The 25,754-nt window shown below is 36.3% G+C and overlaps 4 protein-coding genes across 5 annotated transcripts; 3 read left to right on the top strand and 1 right to left on the bottom strand.

The window, feature by feature from the left end:
* The first annotated feature begins 959 nt into the window (after window positions 1–959).
* LOC113290844 (protein EARLY-RESPONSIVE TO DEHYDRATION 7, chloroplastic-like) lies at window positions 960–4,193 on the top strand. The gene is made up of 4 exons (XM_026540436.1): window positions 960–1,991; window positions 2,138–2,304; window positions 3,098–3,182; window positions 3,740–4,193. Exons 1-4 carry the CDS (start codon window positions 1,054–1,056, stop codon window positions 3,921–3,923), a joined length of 1,374 nt encoding a protein of 457 aa, XP_026396221.1. The 5' UTR covers window positions 960–1,053; the 3' UTR covers window positions 3,924–4,193.
* A 1,422-nt stretch (window positions 4,194–5,615) lies between these two features.
* LOC113290853 (histidine kinase 1-like) lies at window positions 5,616–13,614 on the top strand. 2 transcript variants are annotated; one of them, XM_026540444.1, is made up of 13 exons: window positions 5,616–5,986; window positions 6,738–6,980; window positions 7,087–7,878; window positions 8,216–8,463; window positions 8,710–8,869; window positions 9,116–9,242; window positions 9,367–9,456; window positions 9,677–9,856; window positions 9,946–10,015; window positions 10,570–10,612; window positions 10,697–10,837; window positions 11,733–12,917; window positions 13,100–13,614. In XM_026540444.1, the coding sequence occupies exons 1-13, from the start codon at window positions 5,702–5,704 to the stop codon at window positions 13,313–13,315; spliced, it is 3,780 nt and encodes a 1,259-aa protein (XP_026396229.1). In that variant the 5' UTR covers window positions 5,616–5,701; the 3' UTR covers window positions 13,316–13,614. The 2 variants fall into 2 exon arrangements, with proteins under 2 accessions (XP_026396229.1, XP_026396233.1); XM_026540448.1 differs by lacking the exon at window positions 5,616–5,986 and adding an exon at window positions 6,312–6,465.
* Window positions 13,615–13,920: 306 nt separating this feature from the next.
* Window positions 13,921–17,324, top strand: LOC113290866 (proteasome subunit alpha type-7). Its single transcript, XM_026540459.1, has 3 exons — window positions 13,921–14,211; window positions 15,550–15,964; window positions 16,895–17,324. The coding sequence occupies exons 1-3, from the start codon at window positions 14,039–14,041 to the stop codon at window positions 17,054–17,056; spliced, it is 750 nt and encodes a 249-aa protein (XP_026396244.1). The 5' UTR covers window positions 13,921–14,038; the 3' UTR covers window positions 17,057–17,324.
* A 6,041-nt stretch (window positions 17,325–23,365) lies between these two features.
* Window positions 23,366–24,930, bottom strand: LOC113290861 (myb-related protein 308-like). Its single transcript, XM_026540451.1, has 2 exons — window positions 24,355–24,930; window positions 23,366–24,213 (listed from the first exon to the last, which is right to left on the bottom strand). Exons 1-2 carry the CDS (start codon window positions 24,615–24,617, stop codon window positions 23,580–23,582), a joined length of 897 nt encoding a protein of 298 aa, XP_026396236.1. The 5' UTR covers window positions 24,618–24,930; the 3' UTR covers window positions 23,366–23,579.
* Window positions 24,931–25,754: the final 824 nt, after the last annotated feature.

Raw genomic sequence — 25,754 nt, forward strand, 5'->3', positions numbered from 1 at the left:
GTTGAGAGGCAAAGACTGTGCCGCCCAGTGATAAACTTTTTCTGGCTCGGCTTAGTATCTACCACGCCGCTAATCATACACGGCTTTATGGTTTTTTACATGGTCGAAAACCTTATATGCCAATCCAAATGGCTTGTCAAAATGGAAAATATTTGGCTAAGTTTCTAAATTGTAACCTTCAGTTCAAACAGTTCAACTTAAAGCTCAATCAGTGGGGGCTCAATTTGTCTCAAGGTTCACCAAATTAGTACTTAAGTACAGTATAGTCAGTAAGAGCAACTGCAGTGGTGCGAGTATAACCAAAGATCAAAGACCAAAAAAAACGACCAAATTTGAGTTTAGTCTGGTGTGTGACGCTACGGGTGGAAGACTAAATTTGATCGAGCGTAACACTGTGCATTCGCCTGATGTGGGGCGTGTGACTATACGTCCGCCCGTTGTTTTATAAAAAAAAAAAAAAAAAAAAAAATTTGGGGCGGAGGATTAAATCTCCGCCCGTCCCACTAATATTTCAAAGTCATCTTATGGGGCGGAGGTGTAAAGCCCCGCCCCATACAAAATTGAAAAAAAAATGAATCGCGCGGAGATTAAAAACACGCCTGGTGTGGGGCGTAAACTAAATGTACGCCTGGTGTGGGGCGTAGCCTTCAGGTCCCGCGCGATCAAATTTGGATTTAGTCCTGATCCCAGACCAAATATAGTCTGGAATTTAATCGATGGTCAGGATTTAATCGATAGTCCGTCCCACTACGTCTCGTTAATAAACCAAATATTTGGGTTTAGTCGCCCACTGTGGATGCTCTAAGTAGTACACTACCTCTGCTCTAGTCCTCTCTTTTCCTCCCAATTTCATAACCGTTGCCTGAGAAAGCGCGGGAAATTCGGACTGTCAATGGCAGAAAATGGTATCTTTCCAATTCCTCCTCAGTTCTTTCCAGCCAATAGATTATATCTTTCTTTCTTCTTCAATTTGGTAGTCTTTTGCTTATTTTTTTTTTCTGTTGGTTTTTGTAACCCTAACCCCATTTTTCTGCAAACCCTAATTTTAGAACAATGGCTAGTGATAATATCCATAAGCCTCTATATCCAGAAGTAATTCAATCAAACCCTGAATCCATCCCTAAGTACCACTCAAATGATTCAAAACCATCATCATCATCAAACTTGTATCCAAGAATAGTTGTTGAAGAATATGTTGAAAATCTTTTCCCACATTGCGAAGAACCTCTTCATAATCCCAAATCCAATCCACCGCCAACAGCTCCAACAGAACCAATTGAAGAAATTATACTTACAATCCCTGGTGCAATTGCTCATTTAATAGATAAAAAATATAGTGTTGAATTAGCATCTGGTGATTTATCGATTCTTAGGCTTCGTCAAGGAATTCACGTTGTAGCTGTTCTTGCTCGTATTGGTGATGAGATTCAATGGCCTCTTGGAAAAGATGAAGCTGCTGTTAAATTAGATGAATCACATTACTTTTTCTCGCTTCGTATTCCGCCTGTAGATGAATCGGATTCTAGTGACGACGATGAGGATCATCATAAAGGAAACGAATCTGATAGTATATTGAATTATGGTGTAACATTTGCATCAAAAGGACAAGAACATTTGCTGAAGGAATTTGATAAGATTCTGGAGACTTATATTAGTTTTTCTGTTCAGAAGGTATCGAAGAAATCTGAGGTATTGGATGGATTGATGGCTAAGGAGACATCGCCAGCGGAGTTAACTCCAGAGAAGCAGAAGGATATGGAGAAATTGGCTGCGGCTTATTGGACGACGTTGGCTCCAAACGTAGAGGAATATAGTGGGTTTGTTGCTAAGGCCATTGCAGTAGGATCTGGTCAGGTGATTAAGGGAATACTGTGGTGTGGGGATGTTACAATTGATAGGCTGAAATGGGGAAATGAATTTTTGCTTAAGAGGATGGCTCCCTGTGCTGAACAATCAGAAGTTAGCCCTGAAGTAATGAAGAGAATAAAAAGGTTTTCACTTCCAACATGAATTCTGTAGTCTTATGAATTTGCTGTTTTCAGTTCCTTCTTTTGGATTAAAATTTAGGCGGATTAAATATCTGCTGTTTAAGGGTATCCATGTGTCATAACCTTTGTCATTATGATGATTCCCTTAGGGTTAAGAGGATCACCAAGATGTCAGAGAAAGTGGCAACTGGAATACTTTGTGGGGTTTTGAAGGTCTCAGGATATTTCTCGAGTTCAGTTGTGAACTCCAAAGTGGGAAAGAAATTCTTCAGTATGCTCCCAGGGGAAGTCGTTCTTGCTTCCCTGGATGGATTAGGTATGTTAATCATATTGCCTGATTGACTATTGCAGCATATTGTCTTCTTGCTTTATGGTGTAGTTTGAGATCGTATCCTTACAATTTACACAATCTCTTCGCTAACGGCTTAATATTGCTTGACTACGTGTTGCAATCACGATGTTTTTTTACTTTAAGGAGTTAAGATTACTTTGCTCATTTGTTATTATGCATATCAGGCAATTCATTGTATTTCGGAAGTGAGCTGTTACTTTCATTACTTAGGTGTGTTGCATATCATGTGTGCATTGTTTTGGAGGAACTGTGTGTTCATTGGTCGAGGATGGCAATTGAAATTTCTATTTTTCTTTAGCTCGGTTTGGTAACTCCTGAGGGGTTGGGAAGGCTGAAGGGCCCCGCACATTGCAGTCACTTAGGGAGTAAATCCGCAGCAATAGGCATTACCTGCTATTCTATGTTTAGTCTTAACCATCATTCAGTGGACGGGGCTTCATTTTGTTGGATATGTGCAGGCACTTCAGTAGTGGGGAGTCTTTAACTTTTTCAACAGGCTAAAATTATAGAACAGAAATATTCATCTGTTGTGAACTTGTCTGGCCTGATCCGCAATACTTAGATGTTTGAAACTTTGTTCCATTACTCTTTTTCAGTGTTGGGGTAATAAATTGTGTTGAATACACGAAACTAATAGATTTGGTTCCCCTTCGGCATTATCTTTGTTATTTCCAAACCTTTCTATTCGTATTACTTGGTATAGAATATGGTTTCTCAGTCGACAAAATTGAAGGTATCTTTCTTTGCTGGTTAACAGGGAGGGTTTGTGATGCTTTTGAAGTAGCTGGAAAGAATGTCATGTCAACATCATCCACCGTCACAACAGGACTTGTTTCACACAGGTAATTATCATGTCTACCCTTGAGACCATTCTTTGAAATTACCTTTTAGTTCAATGCTTGCTCTGTCTCCTACTATGGATTCATTGTTATCCAGTCTTTTGGAGGACTAAACATCTTGAATCCTTGCATTATTTCTTTTTCTGTAAATTCTTAGTAATTGTAATCTGTGCCTGAAATTTGCTAATGCCCCCGCTATCCTTGATCGACCCTGCACCAGTATTCCTGTGTATATATATGTTCAAAAATAGTTCCGACATACTTAAATGTAGATATCTCCATATTCGCCTCAGGTTGAGACAACAAACCTCTGACAGTAAGGATAAGTCAGTTTTAACCAGATATACTAAGTCAGAGAAAAGATGGTTTACTCCAGCCTAATTGCACACATATATGTTCGACCTTAACTGTCTGTATCTGAACATTAGTGTATATTTATCTTGTTTCTTTAGTTTTCTTCTAGTAACCAGTTTTACCAGAACCAGAAGAAAAAAAGGATGAATGCGAAGATGGTCGATGTTATGAATGGAAAAAGGCTCTAATAAGCTATCTGATTGCAGGTATGGAGAAAAAGCAGCAGAGGCAACGGATGAAGGGCTAGACGCTGCAGGGCATGCTGCTGGGGCCGCATGGGCAGTTCTGAAGATACGTAAAGCGCTCAACCCTAAGAGTGCAATCAAACCCACTACCCTTGGGAAGTCAGCTTTTAAGTCCGCAGCTGAAGATTTTAAGTACAAAAAGTAGCCTATATGGATCTCAATCTGAATCCCCATATTCTTACATGATGCAAGATTCCAGCAACGAGGTATGCATTTCATTTGTTCATTTTTCCACAAATTCTGTAATATACTAAGCTCTATTTGAGCATACCTAGATACATATTAACTAGATCAGACATAGACACATCTCCTCAGGTGTTGCTTGATTACAGGACCTTGTGAATATAACTTGTATTATGCTAATTACATTTAGTCGCAGCATATAAAAATAAATCTTCTTATATCTGGATTGTTACATTTCTTCTTTTGGAATTTTCCGACTTTACAGTGGATATCTCAGAGTCAGTATGTGATCTTTTCCTAGTTCCAGCAAAATGTTGTATAAGTATCACTCCAGTGAGAGACTACAAGTAACCATATTATGAATCTAGCCCAAACCCATGAATGTGCATGTCCTTGTATTTGTTGGGTTTTAGGCTTTATTCAAAAAGTTAAGAGATAAAGAGATAGGATTGTCCTAACATGAAGCATGTCTAGCACTAAAACTGAAAAACTTTGATGGTTTTATAATACTTTAATGCTTTTGTTTTGGTTGCTGAGTCCACATTGCAACCAAAGAATTGATAAGTGGTAGACTGCTGGCGGTTGATAGTGCCGTGATGTGAGCTAGAGCTAGTACTGTACTGTTTGATAAAAGATTGGTCAGGGTTCTTCTATATGGATGATGAAGTGTAGTCCTGTAAACATACTTAAACAATAAGTCTAGATGGATTTTTTTTGTTAGAGAAATGAAAAGAAATATAAAGGGAATAAAGTTTATGATAAGTAATAGATGTATTAGTTTATCATTTAAACATACTTTGTTTGATTAAGTCATCACCGCCCACTAAATTTCAACCTAGAATGATTGTACTGGTTCATGTACACGCCTCAAAAGATATTTGTTCAGAGCAATTGAGAGTTGAGACTGATTTTCTCTCACAAAATCTAACTGGTATTAATCTCAAAAGATCCAAAAGTCACTCACTTATCATCTCATACCTAAATTGCCCTCTCTTCCAAATTTACTCAATTTCATTTGCTTTTGCAAAAGGAACGAAGTCTTTAACAAACTGCCAATAACAACAAATACTAACAGCCAACTCTTTCGGTCTTGAACATCAACCCAAGTGAAGTCTCTTTTTAATAGTGTGAAAATGTGATTGCTTGAATATATACTATTCCAGATAGATTCTTAGTTGAAAGTAGTCTTTGAAGAATCAAGAGACCACACATATCTGTTAATTAAGGCTGTAATCCAATCTCACCCCAACAGCTAATGCAAAATTTTGCTTTAGAATTACCTAAAGAAGAAAGTGATATTGTTCCCTTTGTTGTGCTTGAAGGCTTATTAGGTAAAATTCCTTATCTTTTTTTTTTTGTTTAAAGAAAAAATTCTGTATGCACAACTAGATGGTCCAAATCAAATCTTACATCAACAACAATCTAACAAAGTGATAAAAAAATGAGAGTGATATATATACGGATTAGATTAGGAGTAAACAATGACCCCCACTTTTGACAAAACATACTCTAATAACGATTCGTCGGTTTCAGAAGAGTGACCAATCCACTATCACATCAACAACCACTTCCAAGTTCAATATAAAACCAACTTCATCACCACACCACCAAAAGAATCCTTTTATTTAGATATCTCCCTCTAGCAGGAAAAAAGATAATTAAAAAAAAGAGAAACAAGTAGTAGTAGAATAGTTAGTTTTGTGTTGTTTTAATGGTAGTGAGTGATCATAAGGATATTCAATGGAGAGAAGCAACTCGATGAGTACTTCTGAATCGCCGCCAACAACACCTTCGACTCCTATACCATTACGTCTAAGAAGAGTACTCAGAGGGTTGTGTAATGGTTCCGACGAAAACAGTTCTATTCATCCTCGAAGACGACGTGCTAATGGTGGAGGAGGAGAACATGGTGCTAAAGATGAAGAAGATAATACAAATGATGATCAGTTTCAGTTTGGAACAAATTATAATACACATTGCCTTTCTTCTTATTACAGCGTCTTCGTTGCTCGCCTTGCTATAATGGTAAGCATAGAAACAACTCATTTACTAGTCACATTTTTTCTTTTCCTATTCTCGTTTTTGATAATTTAGCAAGCCATACATAGCCATGATGCATCACTTGATCTTCAATGCGAACTGCAAAAAAAATGAAAGCAAAAGCAGTCAGAATTGGGTCATGTAACATTGACCCAAGTCGTTGTGTGTGGGGCCATACACGTGTTTTTTTTTTTTTTTTTTTTTTTTTGCGTGTTGTACTCAAACAAAATATAAGTCTTTGTCTTTTGACTCGATTTTTTTATCTTCCTTCATCTACAATCATCATTTGGGATTTTATAGATTCTTTAACCAACTATCATCATTATCGGCCAACTTGATCATTATTAGGGTTTTTATGTCAAATCCATCAATTCAGTTTTTATTTGACAAAAATTCCGCCCGTTTTCAAAAATTCCAAATTTCAAAGATGATGATGTTGCTGATTGAGCTGAAACTTGTACCAGGTAAGATATTTGGAAAACCCATTTTTGATTTATAAGTAATAGGAGTTTAGGAAGTAAGGGTTTTTGTATTGAAGCGTAAAATCAAGTAGAAGAGTTAATAGAGGTCCTAACAAAAACCTTATTAGGTCTTCATTTTGTACAAAATCCTACTAATGTCTTTAGTGAAGAAATGAATGCCGTGTTTCATCCTGCATGATTATAATACATCAATGGTAGCTTTTGAGCTTACCACTTACATTCTTAGAATACTCCTAATTACATTCTTAATGCAGGTGATGCTAGCTATTTTAATTGGGATGTTAACCGTATTGACATGGCACTTTACAAGGGTGTACACAACAAAATCAATAAACAGCTTAGCATTTGGTCTCCGTTACGAACTTCTACAGCGTCCAATATTACGGATGTGGAACATCTTGAATTCAACTGTAGAAATAACAATGGCGCAGGTTAAGCTTTCTGAATACGTTATTAGACGCTACGATGGGCCAAAGACCCAAGGACCGAAAGTTGAGGTCAGTTCTAGATACATCCTACCTTTGTTGTTTCTATTTATCTAGTTTAGGACTATTGTTTATTCCTTGGTGCTTCTTTGATTTATGTTACGCTGATTGTTGGCAGCTTTATGAAGTAATGAAGAATGTAACATGGGCACTCTTTGCAAGTCGAAGGGCTCTTAATGCAATAACTATCAGTTACAAGAATGGGTTCGTCCAGGCTTTTCATAGAGATCACAAGACTAATAACACATTCTATATCTACTCCGACCTCGTTAACTCTTCGGGTGCAGGAACCCACAGTACTGGTGTGCAGTCACCATATCCAGGTTGGAATAATCAATCCCTACATGGTAATCTCTCAGCAATTTGGTACCGTGAAGCAGTAGATCAGGTAACTGGTGAGACAAAAGGGAAACCGAAACGGGTCCCCCCAGATGGCTTAATTGATATAGCTGGTCCATCAGAAGTTGCAGATGGTGCACCTTCATGGCATGTAAAAGTAAGCAAATTTACTGATTCACCACTGTTATCAGCAGCATTACCGGTTTTAGACGCTCCAAATGGAAGTATAGTGGCGGTTGTGGGTGTTACTACAGCATTATACAGTGTGGGTCAGCTAATGAGGGAATTGGTAGACTACCACAGTGGATACATGTACTTGACTTCTCAGGAAGGATATCTACTTGCAACATCTACAGATGCCCCACTTTTGAGGAATTTGTCAGGAGGTCCCGCGCTTATGATGCCAGTTGATTCAGAAGATCACATAATAAAAATGGGTGCCAAGTGGTTGGGGAAAGCTTACGGCAGCAAGTTGCGTCCTAATCACGAGGTTCATGCTGAGAACGTTAAGCTTGGACACCAGCAGTACTACATCGATTCCTTCTTCCTTAATCTTAAGAGACTTCCACTGGTAAGAAATAACCACAATATAAAATGTTTATTTGTCTCTTACTTTTTCCCTTTTTGTTAGAAATGAATGAGAACAGCTGCATTATGTTTTAGTTGGCCAATGAACCAAATCATATACTTCGTGATTCAACCAAAAGATTTTAGAAGTCTATTACATTCCACAAAGAAGTTCTCTTGCTTTTAGTTGTCTGTAATAGATCTTTGAAAACTAGACCAAATTCCTAGATGTCACAGTCACTCTCATGTTTTTCCCATGTTTCAAATTATTTCGAAAGAGAGAGATTTGTCTTATTAAATTACCTTTATAAAGATGATCTGATGGTTAATACCTCGTACAGGTGGGTGTTATTATCATTCCGAGAAGATATGTTATGGGAAAGGTAGACCAGAGAGCGTTTGAGACATTGGTCATACTAATATCGGCATCTGTTTGTATACTATTCATCGGCTGTCTCTGTATTTTAATATTGACCAGTGGAGTCTCAAAGGAAATGAAACTGAGAGCAGAACTGATAAGCCATCTCGATGCAAGAAGACGTGCAGAGGCATCAAGCAACTATAAAAGCCAGTTCTTGGCGAACATGAGGTGAGTCCATGGATGTGTCAATGTTTTGTTGTTCATTACTTTGCACTTTTCTTAGTTAATATGACAAGCTTTCGTGATGTTACCTGTTGTGTGTTGTAAGTTGAAGTGTCTTCTTTCGTTCTTATCAGTCAATTCCACTTTTTTGGTGCTTTTCACTCTGTTAAGACTTAGCTGACTGTTTCTGAATCTGGTATACCGCTTTTTATAGTTGTGGTAAGTAAAATTTCTTCTTCTAATATAATGCAGTCATGAGCTACGGACACCTATGGCTGCAGTTATAGGACTGCTGGATATTCTGATATGTGATGATTGTCTAACAAACGAACAATACTCAACGGTAACTCAGATTCGCAAAAGTTCCAATGCTCTTCTTCGGCTTCTAAATAACATTTTGGACCTCAGCAAGGTGAGATGCCCATACAAATGTTAGGTTTCCAATTTGTATACAACAATGACCCATTCGAAGCCTTTTACTTGTATTCAGCAAAAAAAAAAAGACCCCTGATTGTTACAATTAGTTCACTTGTACAACATACATAAGGAACAGAAACATAACATTATTACACATTAACGAGTAATGAACAGAAAGCACTCTGAGACTGATAGAAGAAGCAAGCAACTATTTTGAACAGTTATTATCTCATTTTTGAAGGTTGAATCTGGAAAACTCGTACTTGAAGAAGCTGAGTTTGACTTGGGACGGGAACTCGAAGGACTAATGGATATGTTTTCTGTGCAATGCATCAACCATAATGTTGAGACTGTTCTAGATCTCTCTGGTAAGTACATCTATCTTGTCGTTTGAATATTTCAATATATACAATTGTGTGGAAACAAAAAAGTTACTGAGACTTATCTAATCTGATTATTTGTTTCAAATGTGTTGTGCGTCTACTTTCGCAGATGATATGCCAAAGCTAGTTCTTGGAGACTCTGCCAGATTGGTTCAAATATTTGTAAATCTCATCAGCAATTCTATCAAGTTTACATCATGTAAGCACCACCACTTTATTGCTACTTTTAATTAGAAATTGAATTGTTGCAGACTGTATCTCCCTTTACGTTGCTCACTTCAATATATAAACTATAAAGAAAAACTTAATGTAAAAAGCAAAACTACTGATTGTGCTCACCTCCACCAGTTATATAAGTACAGTGGTATTTGAGCATGATCAAGTAAGTTTTTGGTATCTAATTTGTGAATTCCTTACAGCTGGTCATATTGTTTTGCGGGGATGGTGTGAGAGCTCTGAAACTGGCACAAATGCCTTGACGTTATCCACTTACCGCAAATCTACACCTAAAATCAAGTCAAATGGAAACCATGAAAAGAGACCCTTCAAAAAGGATAACAAAATTGTTCTTTGGTTCGAAGTTGATGACACTGGCTGTGGTATTGAACTTATTTCATTCTGTTTAGTGATTTCAGAATTAAGGCACTAGTTTGTCGCTAGGTTAACGTTGGCTTCTATTTTCATGTAGGGATTGATCCAATCAAATGGGAATCTGTATTTGAAAGTTTCGAACAAGCAGACCCTTCAACAACACGAACGTAAGCAGTTTACGGTCCCTTGTTTACTTAATCATGAAATGCTATGTGATACCTCCAAGTCACTCAGCTTTAATGTACATATAGATATTTCACATCCTCATCATACCACACCATTCAATCAATGGCGACCTAGTGGATTTGGCTGGATAGGTGTATCTAATGTTTGACTTTTGAATACCGGAAAATTTACCTCTATTATCCAGTATTCAATCGCCCACCTCTATTATCGGGTATTCAATCACCCACTTGGATGTGTAAATTGGAAGGTAGCATAAGGGCTTAGAATTGAATCTTGGTTTACTGGGAATACAATGTGTTAAAATTTGGCATTGGAGCTTTAAGACTGGCTGAGGTAAAAATAAATGGTCTCAGAAAATTATCTCTTAGGCAATGCTTACATTATCTTCTTTTGACTGATCATTTACACTGAGTCTGAGCAATAGTTGTTGTTAGATACTGTTGTTTATCGAGATTCCATGTCATATTAGCGTACTTTAGTTTGATACACAATCATGCATAAAGTTCCAATGTCCTCGAATATTTGCTAACTGCAGGCATGGTGGAACCGGACTTGGCCTGTGCATAGTTCGCACTTTGGTGAGTTGAACCTTCTTAACTGATATTTTCTTCCAGTTGTTGTGTTTGTTTGCTCTCTAGCTTATAGATTAATCGGTTTGGTAGGTTCATAAAATGGGTGGAAAAATCAAAGTTGTGAAGAAGAATGGTCAGGGAACCCTGATGCAACTATCCTTGCAGCTCAGTACACCTTTTGATTGCTCGGCGAAATATGCTCAAATAAAATTTCGCAACCATAATATTATAGTGAGTAAATATACATCTATTGTTTTCTCTTTTAATTTTAAGTGTTAGGTTAAAATTGAAAGATATACTCTTTAACCATCATTACTTATATAAAAAAAAACCTAAACATGATATCAAATTAACTGTATGCTGAAAATAGCTTTGACCATAGTATTAACATGTTCTACAACTTACAAAATCAGCTGTCATACATAGTACAAAAGCCATACATATCAAAACAGATCATACTCTATAGATAGACTTCAGTAATAGTCATAACTTTGTATTTATTCATGCTTTACAGATTTAGGAACATCATGTATTCAGTTCTCACTTCAACTGAATTAAACAGTATCACAAAAAGTATATACGGCTGCATAAACAACACATAAAACATGGTTAAGAAGAAGAAAAGGAAGCTAACTTATTTGGCTTCTGACTTGGACTTCTACTTCTATTTTCTCATGATGATGGATAAAACATATTATCTCTTTATTGCAACAGGCTAGAAGAGAATCCTTGTCATGCTTGCCACATGTCACTCTAACCTTCCCATTATGAATTCGAGTAACACAACTCGTGGAGACATTGGATAGTTCACTAGTTAGCTTTAACTTAATCTAGTCTTTAGTGCATGGTTAAACCATAAGCGAACCTTATAATGGTTTACTACTAATCTGGCCTAACTTAATCAAATCCGGGATTAGCTTAGAGTAATTTAGATTTGTTGCGCAAATAAAAAGCCAAAAAAAATATCTTATTTAGTTAGTTGCTGGTTTCTAGAATCACTTTCTTCTGGGAAGCACCCAAGCACAGATGTTTGAAGAGGCATTTCGGAATTCTGTATTCATGTTTAATATATTAGTCAATTTTGTCAATCCGAATGCCTTCCCTGAGTAACTTTACGCAAATGCAGGTATTGCTAGCACTTAATGGTGCAATGAGTAGATCTATCATGTCTGAGTGGTTAAGGAAAAACGGAGTAGGCACTTGGGAAGCATCTGAATGGAATGAGCTTACTCAAATTCTTCGTGAAGTCTTTCAAAACAATGGTATGAATGGCTTCAAAGTAGAGAATTCAGCAAGTGAAACCCTGAGAACTGGAGTACGCATTCAAAACCTTAAAGATTCAACCTTTGTCATAGTAGTCGATATTGGAGTACTTGACTTGAGCACAGATATATGGAAGGAGCAGCTTAAATTTCTTGACAGATATCATAAGAAGGCAAAGTTTGCATGGATTCTGAACCATGATACCTGCAATGCAATTAAGATGGAGCTTCGTAGGAAAGGGCATCTGTTGATGGTAAATAAACCATTTTACAAAGCGAAAATGATTCATATTCTGGAAACCATTATCAAAGAAAGTAATGTGGATAACACCCAAAGAAATGGATCCAACACTTCAAGGAATTCGACAATGCAGGGTGATTTGCATGAATGTCTTGAAATTGATCCCATCCCTTATGATGATGCAAGTTCGGATGAATCTGATATCTCTGATGGTGGAAATTGTAACTCAAGAGAAAGTAGGTATCATGCTGGAGAAGCACTTGCAGGAAGAAGTCCAGCATCTCGACTTCCGCATCTCAATGGGGTTAACAACAGCTCAATTGAGCTAAGCCATGTCTCGTCTTCAGTGAAGAAGAAATCACCCCAATGTCCATTTCATGTTAATCCCGATTCATTCAATGTTGAGGACTCATTGCGTAATCTGTCGCACATAAGAAAATCATCAGAGTGTACAGAAATTGAAGGTGGAAGCTTGGAAGATGGTGGGCTTTCAGGGATTAGAATCATCCAAGAAGATCGTGTAGACTCGAGCAGGGTCATTCTTGGAAAGAAATCTCTAGAAGGTTTATGTATATTACTGGCAGAAGATACTCCTGTGTTACAGAGAGTCGCGACAGTAATGTTGGAAAAGATGGGTGCTATGGTAGTTGCAGTAGGAGATGGGTTGCAAGCAGTAGAGGCTTTGAGATACATGCTTAATACAGAAGAACGTAGAAAATGGGAATCACTTCAGCAAGATGGTGAAACTAGAAATCAACCACAGTTCCGAGAGTTGATGTTGTTTGATTTGGTCCTCATGGATTGTCAAGTAAGTACCTTTAAACCTTGATCAATTGCATTTGTTAGCTAGCTATTCTTTTAGCAATGTTTTTTTTTTTTAATTTTAATTTTAGTTTTAATTTTTATATCCATCTTACGGGCCTCGGTTCGAGTCTGATGAATGTTCCGGCTTAAACTAATTTACACACTGCTATTGTTAAACAATTGCAGATGCCTAAGATGGATGGTTATGAGGCAACAAAAACCATCAGAAAATCCGAGATGGGAACTGGTTTGCACATACCAATTGTTGCACTGACTGCACATGCCATGTCGTCTGATGAAGCAAAGTGCTTAGAGGTGGGGATGGATGCATATCTAACAAAGCCAATTAACTGCAAATTAATGTTATCAACCATTCTCTCTCTTACCAAAAGAACGGTGTAACAAATTTCCATGCGAAGAGTATCAAGCAACGGCATGGTATCTATCTGCCAACGCTAGGCCAAATGGCCAATATATTCCGTTGGTTTGGACATCATCGGGATGCAGAGATAAGTGAAGGAAGACGTTGCTCACAAACAGTACGAAAAGGGAAGGAAGAAAGTAAAAAGAAAGCAATTCTGTAATCTCATTTTGTGTGCTACTCTTCTATGTATGCATCTATGTGTGGAGTTAATCATTCCGGCAAACTAAAAATGGGATAAAATCCACAACGTCATGAAGCCAAATCTAATTCCTTCTCATACGTTTCTCTTAACCTTGCTCTTTGTGGTTCGACACGAGCAACTCTAAAAGGAACAATTCCACTCCAAGTCAACATCCACATCTACATCACATAATAATCACAAGGCAACCAAATTACAAAAGGTTGCAGTTTTGCAGTGCACCATGTTTGATCGCAAAACATCTCCACTATGTTTGCGAAACATTGTCAGGCTCAGCACAGTGTAAATGTAGTGTAAGGGAAATTTAAAAAGTGGAGGACAATATCGTAATTTCTTTAGAAAAAAGTACTTCATAAGTTTTGCCTTGTTGCAAAAGAAGCTGAAATCAATATATAAAATAAAACCCCAATTCTTTCTTTACTCTCACCCCAAAAAAAAAAGATTCAATACTAAATTCTTTCAGATCGATCGTTTAATCGCAGTAGAGAAGAAGAAGTAAAGAATGGCACGATACGATAGAGCAATCACAGTATTCTCACCAGATGGTCATCTTTTCCAGGTTGAGTACGCCCTGGAAGCTGTAAGGAAAGGAAACGCAGCTGTAGGTGTTAGAGGTACTGATACTGTTGTTCTTGGTGTTGAGAAGAAATCTACTGCTAAACTTCAAGATTCTAGGTAAACCCTTTTCTCTATTTCGCTCTTTATTTTCATGGGTTTTGTTATTTAGATCTATATTCGTAACTTTTTGCTTCAGATTCTGTTCGTTGAAAATGGTGAAATTGGTTTTAGTTGAAATTTTAGGGTTTATGTTTGGTAAGGGTACTTTAGGAAAAATTTGATTGTGTTTAACTGTTAAAACGTAAACCTAGAGTTGATTCTATAGCTCAATTTGATTAAACTAGCAAGTTCTTCATTACATGAGGATAAGATGTTCCATTAAGGTCACTGATTAACGGCCTTAGCAGAAATACTGACATGATAACAGCCAACACTCAGTGGATAATGGTGTACTAAATTGCTGAGTGTTGGGAGCGGGCAAGAGAGTCAGCCACCTGGTTTGCCTCTCTTAAACTTGGTAGAGAGTTGAATGTGGAACGTTTGCGAGCAGCTCCTTTGCTTCAGATATCATGCCTGATAAGTACCAAGGTAAATCATGTAACCTGTTCATAAAATGTATGAGAGTCAAGGAATTTGATTCAAAGCACACATGAGGAATTTGATTCAAAGCACACATGAATCCAATTGGTTGTATAACAACTCTGCTAGCAAGTATTAATGCCCAAGTTTCAGCTGTTGTGGCATCTGTGTGCCCAATGGATCTGCTACAGCTTAAACTATTATTCCTGGAGAGTTTGTACACACAAATCCTGCTCCTGCAGGTGCAGGGCAGTCCTTGGGTAGGTAGCAGCACCATCTGCCCACACCTGCATTCAGTTGTCAGGAGGTGAAGTCCATCCTGTTGAGACCTTAGGTATTTTGTAAAAAGGAGCCGAAGTGGGGTAGAACAGCTGCCTATTGTTTTGTCCCTACTCTTGTGAAGGCTAAGTGCTAAATAAACAGTAAGTTATGGGTTCTGCATACACGCTAGGAAACCATTAAGTTTCGAACTAGCCGCAAAAATCACTGCCTCGATCTTCTGTTTCATTAGTTTTTTAAACATGACGTGGTATACTAAATGTTGAGATTAACATGGAAGCAACGCGTCATTTAAATCTGAGACCAAAATTCATGGCGGCATGTTACCATTAAGGGATTCCCAAATAGTGTAGTATATGTATTGTTTTTCTAAGCAAAGCCTCCAAGATGTTTAACATGTCAATCACATGGGTTTAATGTCTAATTGATTATAATACCTAGTTTATTGTTGATTGTGATAGCTGTTAATTTATGATATCATGGTATTATCCTAGTTCAAGGTTTATTATGTGTTCTGCAGCTTGTAATTATGACTTGTGATGTCCTTGTGTAGCTTACATTGATTTTTATTTATTTTCGTCTTTGGTGTTGTTGCAGATCAGTTAGGAAGATTGTTAACCTGGATAATCACATTGCTTTGGCCTGTGCTGGGCTTAAGGCAGATGCACGTGTTTTAATAAACAAGGCAAGGATTGAGTGTCAAAGCCATAGACTCACAGTTGAGGATCCTGTAACAGTTGAATATATCACACGCTACATTGCTGGTCTGCAGCAAAAGTATACTCAAAGTGGTGGTGTGAGACCATTTGGGCTATCAACTTTGATCGTGGGTTTTGACCCTCACACTGATGTTCCATCACTGTATCAGACTGATCCCTCAGGGACGTTCTCAGCTTGGAAGGCCAATGCAACAGGAAGAAACTCTAACTCTATGCGTGAATTTTTGGAGAAAAACTACAAAGAAACTTCTGGACAAGAAACTGTGAAGCTTGCTATTCGTGCATTGCTCGAGGTATGCTTTCTCCTTTTTTGTTTCTGTTGTGTTGGCTATAGGACGTCATTGTAGGATTTCTAGTATGTTGTATAGTATCTAAGTCAGTCAAATGCCCTTAGCTATTCTCACGACCTTACTAAGTTAATAGTGAGCTTTCAATAATGATCATATGATTCATATTCACTTAAACTTTTTAGACATACTATGCAGTTATGCTAGTTGCACAGAGTGTGTTAATTCTTGGCCACTAATGATGACCATATAACATTTGAATATTATATGATATGTTTTTGTGTTGATAGCTAAATTTACAGCATCTGATTTGATATTTTTCATTGTATTTTAATGAAGTGTTTAGTGTGCATATGTTTCTGTTAGCCTGTTCTTCACCAAAACAAACTTTCACAATGTATTTATGCGATTTTAACTCATGCTGCATCGAAAAGCTGCTGATTTGTATTGAGGAACTCATTTACATGTTAAGTAATACGTATGGATTAGGAAGTTGTTTAATTTAATACTTCTCTAGAGCCGTATAGGACACTTACTGTTTGTTACATGAAAATACGGGGTGGCTTTGCATGAGATTGGGGAAAGCATTTGTTTTTGCTGGAACTGTTGAAGTTTCTGTCTGTCATGCTTGCTACGCATCTTTGGTATTCTTGGTCAAATAGTCATTACTGCTATTCATAATATCCGAAGATTTCTCAAATTTATAGACATAATATCTTGCATGTCCTTGAAGCCCATGCATTGACTGTGATTCCCGGAGTCGTTGAGTGGTTGGTCCTTTTTTTGTGGCATATGAATATAGTTCTGAATTTCATGGTTGACAATGCTAGGATTAGAACCTTGATCTGCCCGATAACCTGCAGATCCGGATCTTCTTCGAACTCCAAATGCACCATGCTGGCATGTGGTTTACTAACTTGGTTCTTTCACATGTAGGTTGTTGAAAGTGGTGGGAAGAACATAGAGATAGCTGTAATGGGAAAAGACAAGGTGTTGCGTCAACTCGAAGAATCTGAGATTGATATTATTGTTGCCGAGATCGAAGCAGAAAAAGCAGCTGCAGAAGCCGCAAAGAAACCTGCTCGAAAGAATACCTAATTTGTATCTCCTAATTAAGTTGGTCCAATTTGCGAAAAATTCTGGATAAAGGTCTTGCAGTGGCTGTTTTGATTGGCACATTTTCTCTGGTTTTGTCAATCAGCTATCCCCAATGATACATTTTAGAATTACAAAGCTCAATGTTCTGTAAGAGCTATGTTTCCTTTACTTGAATGGACCGCATCTCTAGAAATACAATATGTTTCTGTTTGAAAACTTTGTTGTTAATACTTTGGATTTTTATTACTGCCTCTATTTCTTGAACAAAGTAAAATACTTGCTTTTCTTAGATTAACCAAGATTAAAGTCTGAACATAAAATCTCCATGATTCCTAATAATGCAAGAAAATTTTAAGAAAAATACCGAGAATTACCTGCCTGACGAAGAAATTTAGTGCTGGGGTTTAATTTGGGCCATTTAGTTTGGCGGGCTTAAGAGGCCCAAGTGTTTTTCCCCCCATTTTGTCTTCATCAAAATGTATTTTATATTTTACAAGCTTATTACAGGGGCGGCATTGTGATAGTAATGTCCCTTTAGTTGGTTAGGGGATATCTTAAAGGGATGTAAATTGACTAGATTACCCTTTTCACCTTAAATCAACAAAAATCAATCAATTTTTTTTAAACCTAATGGATCAGAAAAAATCAAATCAGTTTTTTTCATCATCTTCTTCATCTTCTCTTCTCCTCCATCAACCGTAACCTCCATTAAAACTGAAAATTTCATCGTCTTCGATTAATCGACGATTCGAAAAATGTTTGGAAAAACCCAGTTAGGGTTTAGTTTATCGTGTTGGATTTAAGTTAATTTTGTATCAAAAATTAGGGTTTTGTATGAAAATTGAAATTGAAATTTCTGGTTGCATGTGAGTTACGGTTGTTAATAACTCAAATACGAACCGTAACTGTAGATTGGGTTGATGCTACAGTTGGTTTTAACTCAAATACCAACCGTAAGTTCTTAGTTTTGAGAAATATGTTCAGTTACGGTTTGTATTTGCATCATATTTATCAACCGTAACTGAGTTACGGTTTGTTACTCAAACAACCATACCAACCGTAAATAATCCTGTGCCTTAAGAATTTATCAAATAATGATTTACGGTTCAAAAGTTAAGTTGACACACCAACCGTAGGGTAGTTACGGTTGGTCTCGATTCATTAGTTACCAACGTAATTTAGTTGCGGTTATTGTCCAAATTTAATTACCAACCGTAACTGGTTTTATAATTGGATCTTCCCCATATTTAACCAGTTACGGTTGGTATTCGATAACTTACGAACCGTAACTAAGAGTTACGGTTGGTCACGAGCAAAATTGCAACCGTAAGTTCTTCTGAAAATTTAAAAGTTTTGATTTGTTACGTACTTTAGATAATTTTGAGCGAGAAAAAGTTAATGGGAACCAGTTTAGAAGTATACCGGGTTACTGAAATCAGTCATTTTGGTTGAGTGAATCAAAATCTAGGGTTTCACAAATATCACAAAAGTTTTTCTTTTTCTTCTCCTCTAAACTTTTTTCTTTTTAACTCTAAAAATCTGATTTTGTTTTGATTTTGATTTTGAGTTAATATAAGTGAAATTAATCATTAACACTAAATTTGATTATCATCACTAAACTAGGTTATCAATAATGAGGGTTAATTTGTCATTTCCAAATTTTTTTTGATAAGAGACACTTTGAATGATCATGTAATAATCCTTTTTGTCCTATTAGAATACCGTCCCTCTAATAATCCATGCCGCCCCTATAATAAGATTGATATTTTAATATCAGATTATCATGTTATAGACCTTTTTGTGAATCATGTTATGATGATGCTGCTGTAGTTATCAGAAGTTCGTATTATTCAAACTACTTGACGAACTTAGCATTAATTACGGCCTCTATTTCATGAACAAAGTAGTTAATCAGCCAAACCGACCAGCACTTTTTCCCAACTGTGCAGTGAGACCTTTCTCTTTTCATCTTATTACCACATAAACAAGCAAAACACTATTATTATTCGCCTGAAGAAAAGAAAAAAAAGAAGAAGAAGATTCGGTGGTAGCGGTAGTTGACCCCCAAATGCGTAAACATCAATCGCAGTCTATTAACCACATAAGCATTAGTACTACCTTGCGTTAACGGCACCACCAACCACCACTACCAAACCCAACCAATCAGGAATTTCAGCATTGAAAAATATGACATACTCGTAATAAAAATAATACACGATGACATGTAGTATTTTCGATTTCAAACCGATGGAAAAAACCCTGAAATTATTGAATTCAAAACAACAGAAGTCACGCCTTCATTTCACGTAGCGAGTGAGACGCACAGTGAAGAGGTCAGTTTGTTCATCTCATTGGTGCGACTTCTCTATGTGTGACCAGCAAAGATGAATGTTTTTATTCATTTAGTCTACAATTTTGTCAGATGATGACTACTATTTTGAAGATGTTGTTTTCTCAACGAATACGTCAATCGCAGATTTTCTACTGTTATCCGACCCTTCTTGCAAGTTACAATGCGGCCTCTAGTCTACACCGACTCACACGAAACTTCAGAAGACATTCTTTTAAACATGTTGGAATTTTTTCCTCTCTTTAATAATATAACTTTGTACTTCAGAAAGTCATTTCTCAACAGTGGTTCTTTTAATTATCATTCATGTTTTCTAACTTTTCGGCTTATGCAAATCCAACACGCTGTAAATGTCATTTTACAGCACTGGCCATATGCTTATCCTTACTTGAGGAATCTAATACGTCTAAACGGTAAGGAAATCATATAGCAACCTAATCATATTTGTTCAAGAAACAAAATGATGAATGTTTCCCAATTCCTTTGGACGAGTGCACGTCACTAATATCAGTACTGCACTGGAGGATCAAGGAAAAGGAGAACAAAGACAGAGCATTTCGACAAAAATTCTGCTCAAGCAATAGACCTACAACGGCCAACCATGCCATATTGGAGGCACGCAACTTGATCCTCAGTGGCCCACCAGAGGGGAACACTTACCAGATACAGCCATAATATGCGTACCAACTGTTTGATTGGCTCTGTATATGCGAGAGATTCACCCTTAATGCTTGGTTCAACTTAGGTTAAGATTTACTGTAAACAGCTAGTATTGCTTAGCATAACAAAGCAGCTAAAAGAGTTATCAAATTTTACGAAAGATTATCAATTATACGGATCCAGTGCTTAGAGTAATCTTGGCACCGTATTTGTTTGATGTTTGGACATTCAAGTAACAAAATTTATAGCTTGATTAGATACCACTTAAAAAGTTTCTTTCTAATTTCTAAAGCGAAAAAGTCTGAAATTAGTTTGTCAACACAATTTCAAAATGATTCCTAAAATAACATAACTTAATGTTTACGAAGCAAATTGCTTTTACTTCTGACTTCTGGAATTGACTTTTGTTTCTGATATATTCTAATAACCTATTAACAGTGGCAGTGATAACTGAATAAATTTTATGGATTTTTTTCAAACGACAAGTTACATTCTGAAAGTACACAAAGGTATTACTTATTTGTAGCAGAACTATGCACAAAATATTCAATGCCCTATGGTGAAATAATGCAACTTAGTCGAGTATGAAAGTGAAAGTCCATGGAAATCAGAAGAAAAATCTCAAGAGAATTATAGGAAAATGAAAATAACAATAGAAGCTTCTATGAGTACACTTTTTTGAGTCTACCTAACCCGTTTGAATAAAGTGCAAAAGAGTGGGTGGAATTCTTCTTAATCTTAATTAAGAGGAATGGTATCATCTTTTCTTTATTTGGAACCATCCACAGATGATTTTGGAATTTTCCCTCCCTTTTCTAATTTTATACTATTTATTTTGAAATTAGTAGATAAATTTAGATGAGACTTGAGAGGTCATTGTATCTAAAACTACATCAAATCAAGATTCAGGGTTTTTGTAGGATTGTATGTTTGTTCATATGATTGGGGGAATTTCAAATAAAACAATTAGTTTTCTCCACCTAACCTCCTACTTTCTACTTCTAAAAGTAGAAGATGAAATTCTCAACTTTTTCTTTGGATTATAAAAACGTCCGGTAGGTGCGTGGTACTAAGTGCCTTATAGCGCGTTTTTATACCAAAAGCATGAATGTTTATGCTTCTCGAGAAGCAGAAGTTAGAAGCAAAAACATTTAGTTTCATAAAAAATTGACTTTTTTATTTTTAAAAATCATTTTAAAATTGTGTACTCAAATTGAATTTTTTGTTTCAAAAAATCATAAAGTAATTTCTAGATGTATATCCAAACAAGCTATTGAACTCAAATTAAAACAAAAACGAAAATATGTGAATTACAGCTGAAGCAAATAAAGTGACAGTTTGGCTTCAAAACTCATAATAATGCAAATGTTGAAAATATTTTCTATGAGGGCGGTCCGGGAGGTAAAGAAAAATCTTTCCCGAAATGGACCAGTGTTAAGAAAATGTAACCGATATCGGTGGTTCGATTTGGAGCCCACATTTGATGTATCTATTTGTCAGAGTAATTAAGCCGCAGATGAATAGCTATTCTCTGATAGTCTGATGCATGATTTCGTTTACATTACATTATAGAAACCAACCGACAAGGTCATATTGTCATCATATATATCATATATATGCGGCACAAGACTTGTTCTGGGAATCAAGGTCAATCGAGAAGAAAATAATTAAGCTAAAACTAAGACAGGTAAGAAAACAACACGATCTTTATCGGTTCTGCACACATCCAAAAGACTATTGCAACCATCTGGAGATTTCCCTGTCGGCTACGCGAACGCATCATCAGACCAAGCCTACCGAAGAGATCATGACATTTTTCAATGAAGAGCTAAGGATGGATTTTTAGTTTCTGCCAACAGACACTCGGAATCCAGACTGAAGTAGAGACGTCGTCATAGTAGTTGTTTTCCCCGCCTAAAAACTCCCCCTCCAAAATATAAAAATTTTAGGTAATTTTTCCTCACCATGGCGCCTGCATGCTCTCATGTCTTAGAAGTCTGTAATTTAAATTGCTTAATTAGCCATTTTTTCCAAACAATTGATTATGCCAAACCTTTACTCTTTCTACAAGTTACCAATTCAACTTTTTTTAGTGATGGTCGTTGACACTTAATTTGATACGCATGTAGCGTGAGTTTGCACATTCCGTTGCTAATTAATTATGATTCTGCTTAGCAAACCTTTTTCGTGTTGATGACCCATTTAAGAGATTGAATTAAGATGGTTCCAGATTAATTTTTTTTCCCGAATTAATAATGTGCTGGACATTGTGTGTTCATTATTATTTTATCTAATGGGATTGGTTACCAACCACCTGGGCCTCATTGCATCAGACTTGTGGTCCACTCGCAACTTATCTGCCAAATATCGTTCTTATTTTAGAAACCTAGCACGCATCAATCAAGGTAAAATCCGAAATTTGGATAACTTCAGTTTACTAAAAATATAATCACATTAAACAATCATGTTTAATTAGGTCAATTCCAGTTATTTCTTCAGGTAGTGTAGTGTGTTAGTTCAGCCAACATAAGTGCAAAATTTACCCATATTGGAAAGTGTACCACATGATTTGCTGTTACTTGCAAGCTTTTGATTAGGCATTGTGTGCTGATTCATCCCATAATTTCCGATCTTAGGTGGCCCTGACATTACAATTTTAAATTTATTTATTTGCGATGTGCCAAGATCAAAGAATTATCTGACCGAACCGAACCGTTGATCATTTCTTTTGGATTTCTTTTCTTTTTGTTGCTAAAAATCATATTGTCATTTTAGTATCCTCAAGGACCTCAACCAATAGCTACTTCATTTGAAATTTAGAAAATGCAGCACAAACAATAATCTGACACCTGACTTAACACTGAACGTAAAAGCTAAAATAAATTGGATTCTCGACTAAAATAGGTTAAGAGAAAACAACTAAACAATACGGAGTAACAAGAAACCCATTAGTGCCTTGATATTCACATTCCACCGATAATATATGTATATATAGAAAATTGAAAATATGCCAAACTTCTTGTTTTGTTTGATTATTTCTTTTGTGAAAATATTAATTTCATGGATTATAAATAAAATGTTAATTTTTATTTGTGAAAATTTATTTTTTCTAGATAACTAAATCATTAGAATTGTATTCCATATGTAAACATAGTGCTCATCGCATATATATTGCTGATGTTCAAGATTGCTAATGGGAGTTTCAAATTACTTGGGGGTGTATCAATATATATATAGGACAAAATACATATATATAAAATACATGTCGGAAAGAAATTGGTATACCCAAAACAATTTGGTACCCCTATTAACAGCCTTGCCGTTGTTGGTATCTGATCACACAAATTTTAACAACACAAGTGGAAAAAAGAGCCACAGAGGTCTACAAATATAAATACAATAACAACCTCATCTTTTTCTTTTTTCTCATTTATAAGCTATATATTAATTAATCTTAAAAAGGTTTTAATCAAACCCTAATTTCATTTATAATTATCTATACAAACTAATTAATTAACTTCTAAAACTCAAAATTCCACTACTAAGCCCTAACAACTCATTATTACCACTGCTACCACTACTATTGATGCTACTTGTAGAACTATTACCACTACAATTACACCCTGATTTATTCTGTAACCCTAAATTACAAGTAAAACAAAGAGTAGTACTCTTCATCAATAATGGCTTAACAGCAGGGTTCTGATATGGAGGACTGATTCTAAGCTCAAGATTCAAATCTGGGCATTTTAGTTTTGGTTGTAGGTTATGATCTTGAGTCATGACCATGGTAGTAATACTGTTGATCTTCTTCTCTTCCTTCTTATAGTACTGATGATGATGATTATTATACTTGTGACTGTCAAATCCCTGAACAATTTTATTCATCTTTTCTTCAATATCTTCCACATCTTTTTCTTCTTCTACTTGTTCTTCTTCTTTACTAGTAGAAAATGATATAGTTTTAACTTGACCATGATGATCAGATACAGATGATGAATCAATAATATTGGTAGTAGTGTTGATAGGTCTGTGAGTTGTAGGGTCAACTCCTCTACTCATAAGCTTTCTTCTTATATGTGTGTTCCAGTAATTTTTAATCTCATTATCAGTTCTTCCTTTCAATCTTCCTGCTATAAGAGACCACCTATAGTAACAAGAAGAAAAAAAAAACAACCAAGTACAAATGATAAGAATCAAACAAAGAAATTTAAATTCTTTAGGAAATACACAAAAAAAGAAAACTGGTTTGTTTTTATTTTATAAGGCCGTTAAGAAATGAACTTACTTGTTACCAAGAAGACTATGTAATTTGATGATTAATTCATCTTCTTCCTCAGTGAAGTTTCCACGTTTAAGATCGGGACGTAAATAATTAATCCATCTAAGTCTACAGCTTTTACCACATCTAAGAAGTCCAGCAGCTTTAGGAAGAGATCTCCAGCAACCTTCACCATGAGCTCTAATATGAGCAATAAGTCTATCATCTTCTTCTTTTGTCCATGCTCCTTTGTTTGTGTGAGCTTTCTCACAACAAGGTGATCTTCCCATGTAATTCAATTCTCACTGTTGTAGCTGCACCAGCACCACAAGTGTTGTTAATAATACAACCAGTTAAGATAGCAGTAGAAGTACTCTAGTAGGAGTACTTATAAGAGACCTATTAGTTTTTGTTGTTGTTGTTGCTGCTAGTGATGATGATGATGGTGGCAGTTGTGGTGGTGGTGATCAGAAGAGTCAGAAACTGGCCCTGTTTAAGTCCTTAAGATTTGCATTTATAAAGGTATAGACTTTTGTAGAGAAAGAAAGAAAGAGAGAGAAAGAAACTAAATGCTTCTAGATGCGAGTTGGTGAGAAAGGTGTTTTCAGAGATTGGGTGGTGATCTGTTGAGCCTATAAATAAAAGTGGGATGATAGATAGAAAATGGATGTCCTCGAATCACAGTAATTAATTAACAGCTAGCAGTAAAGAACCGCAACAAGAATCTTTATTTACCAATCAATAATAACCTTACTTTCTAGTTTAAAAATTTAATTAACAAAAAGATAATCAAAACTACTGAATTATTCATACGCGATCGAGTATGACAGATTAGTTATTTGATACTACTATATTCTTTTCTTAGGCATCTACTCAGCAAAGCCAATGAAATGTGCACCAGAAGATGAAAGAAATGTCATCCACCAAATAATAAAAACCTTAAACTACGTTGCTGGTTGCTTTAAAATAAACAAGCTGAATATCCTCCCCGACCATCTGCGGAAGGAGACTGTGTGGTGAGGCATACAGCAGTACAACTAACTTGGAGCGTCCTAATGGACATTTTCCTGCTAGTTTTTCCATCAACACAGGTCACTCACAGGGTTGAGAAATGAAGTCTACAGGAGGCTTTCCTTGTCATTAGTGCATGTCTTATCTAGGTAGGTCCTACAACCTCCTCGATCGCATTTTGAAGAAGAAGCCTACCAAGGTAAAAGAAAAAAAAGATCAACAACAGTGAAGCTAATCAACTTTATGTGTGATGGAGGCCTCTCCTCGTCGAATGATCACGATATATAACTGATAAGATTCCACACTAAAACATTTATATTTTTAAGTTTTATCTTTATCCGTTGACATGATTATTCTCACCATATCTCAGGATTTCATACCTGTAACTGCGTGCGTAAATATTTGGATCCGTTTAC

The sequence above is a fragment of the Papaver somniferum genome, chromosome 1, assembly GCF_003573695.1.
Source record: "Papaver somniferum cultivar HN1 chromosome 1, ASM357369v1, whole genome shotgun sequence".
Classification (NCBI taxonomy): domain Eukaryota; kingdom Viridiplantae; phylum Streptophyta; class Magnoliopsida; order Ranunculales; family Papaveraceae; genus Papaver; species Papaver somniferum.

Excerpts from the sequence above, each read along its gene's own strand:
- LOC113290844 (XM_026540436.1), top strand. The coding sequence starts at position 1,054 with ATGGCTAGTGATAATATCCATAAGCCTCTATATCCAGAAGTAATTCAA. Across the intron at positions 1,992-2,137 it reads GTAATGAAGAGAATAAAAAG|GGTTAAGAGGATCACCAAGA; the intron begins GTTTTCACTTCC and ends TGATTCCCTTAG. Across the intron at positions 3,183-3,739 it reads ACAGGACTTGTTTCACACAG|GTATGGAGAAAAAGCAGCAG; the intron begins GTAATTATCATG and ends ATCTGATTGCAG.
- LOC113290853 (XM_026540444.1), top strand. The coding sequence starts at position 5,702 with ATGGAGAGAAGCAACTCGATGAGTACTTCTGAATCGCCGCCAACAACA. Across the intron at positions 7,879-8,215 it reads ATCTTAAGAGACTTCCACTG|GTGGGTGTTATTATCATTCC; the intron begins GTAAGAAATAAC and ends TACCTCGTACAG. Across the intron at positions 9,857-9,945 it reads AGTTGATGACACTGGCTGTG|GGATTGATCCAATCAAATGG; the intron begins GTATTGAACTTA and ends ATTTTCATGTAG.
- LOC113290866 (XM_026540459.1), top strand. The coding sequence starts at position 14,039 with ATGGCACGATACGATAGAGCAATCACAGTATTCTCACCAGATGGTCAT. Across the intron at positions 14,212-15,549 it reads GCTAAACTTCAAGATTCTAG|ATCAGTTAGGAAGATTGTTA; the intron begins GTAAACCCTTTT and ends GTGTTGTTGCAG. Across the intron at positions 15,965-16,894 it reads CTATTCGTGCATTGCTCGAG|GTTGTTGAAAGTGGTGGGAA; the intron begins GTATGCTTTCTC and ends TTTCACATGTAG.
- LOC113290861 (XM_026540451.1), bottom strand. The coding sequence starts at position 24,617 with ATGGGAAGATCACCTTGTTGTGAGAAAGCTCACACAAACAAAGGAGCA. Across the intron at positions 24,214-24,354 it reads CATAGTCTTCTTGGTAACAA|GTGGTCTCTTATAGCAGGAA; the intron begins GTAAGTTCATTT and ends TTGTTACTATAG.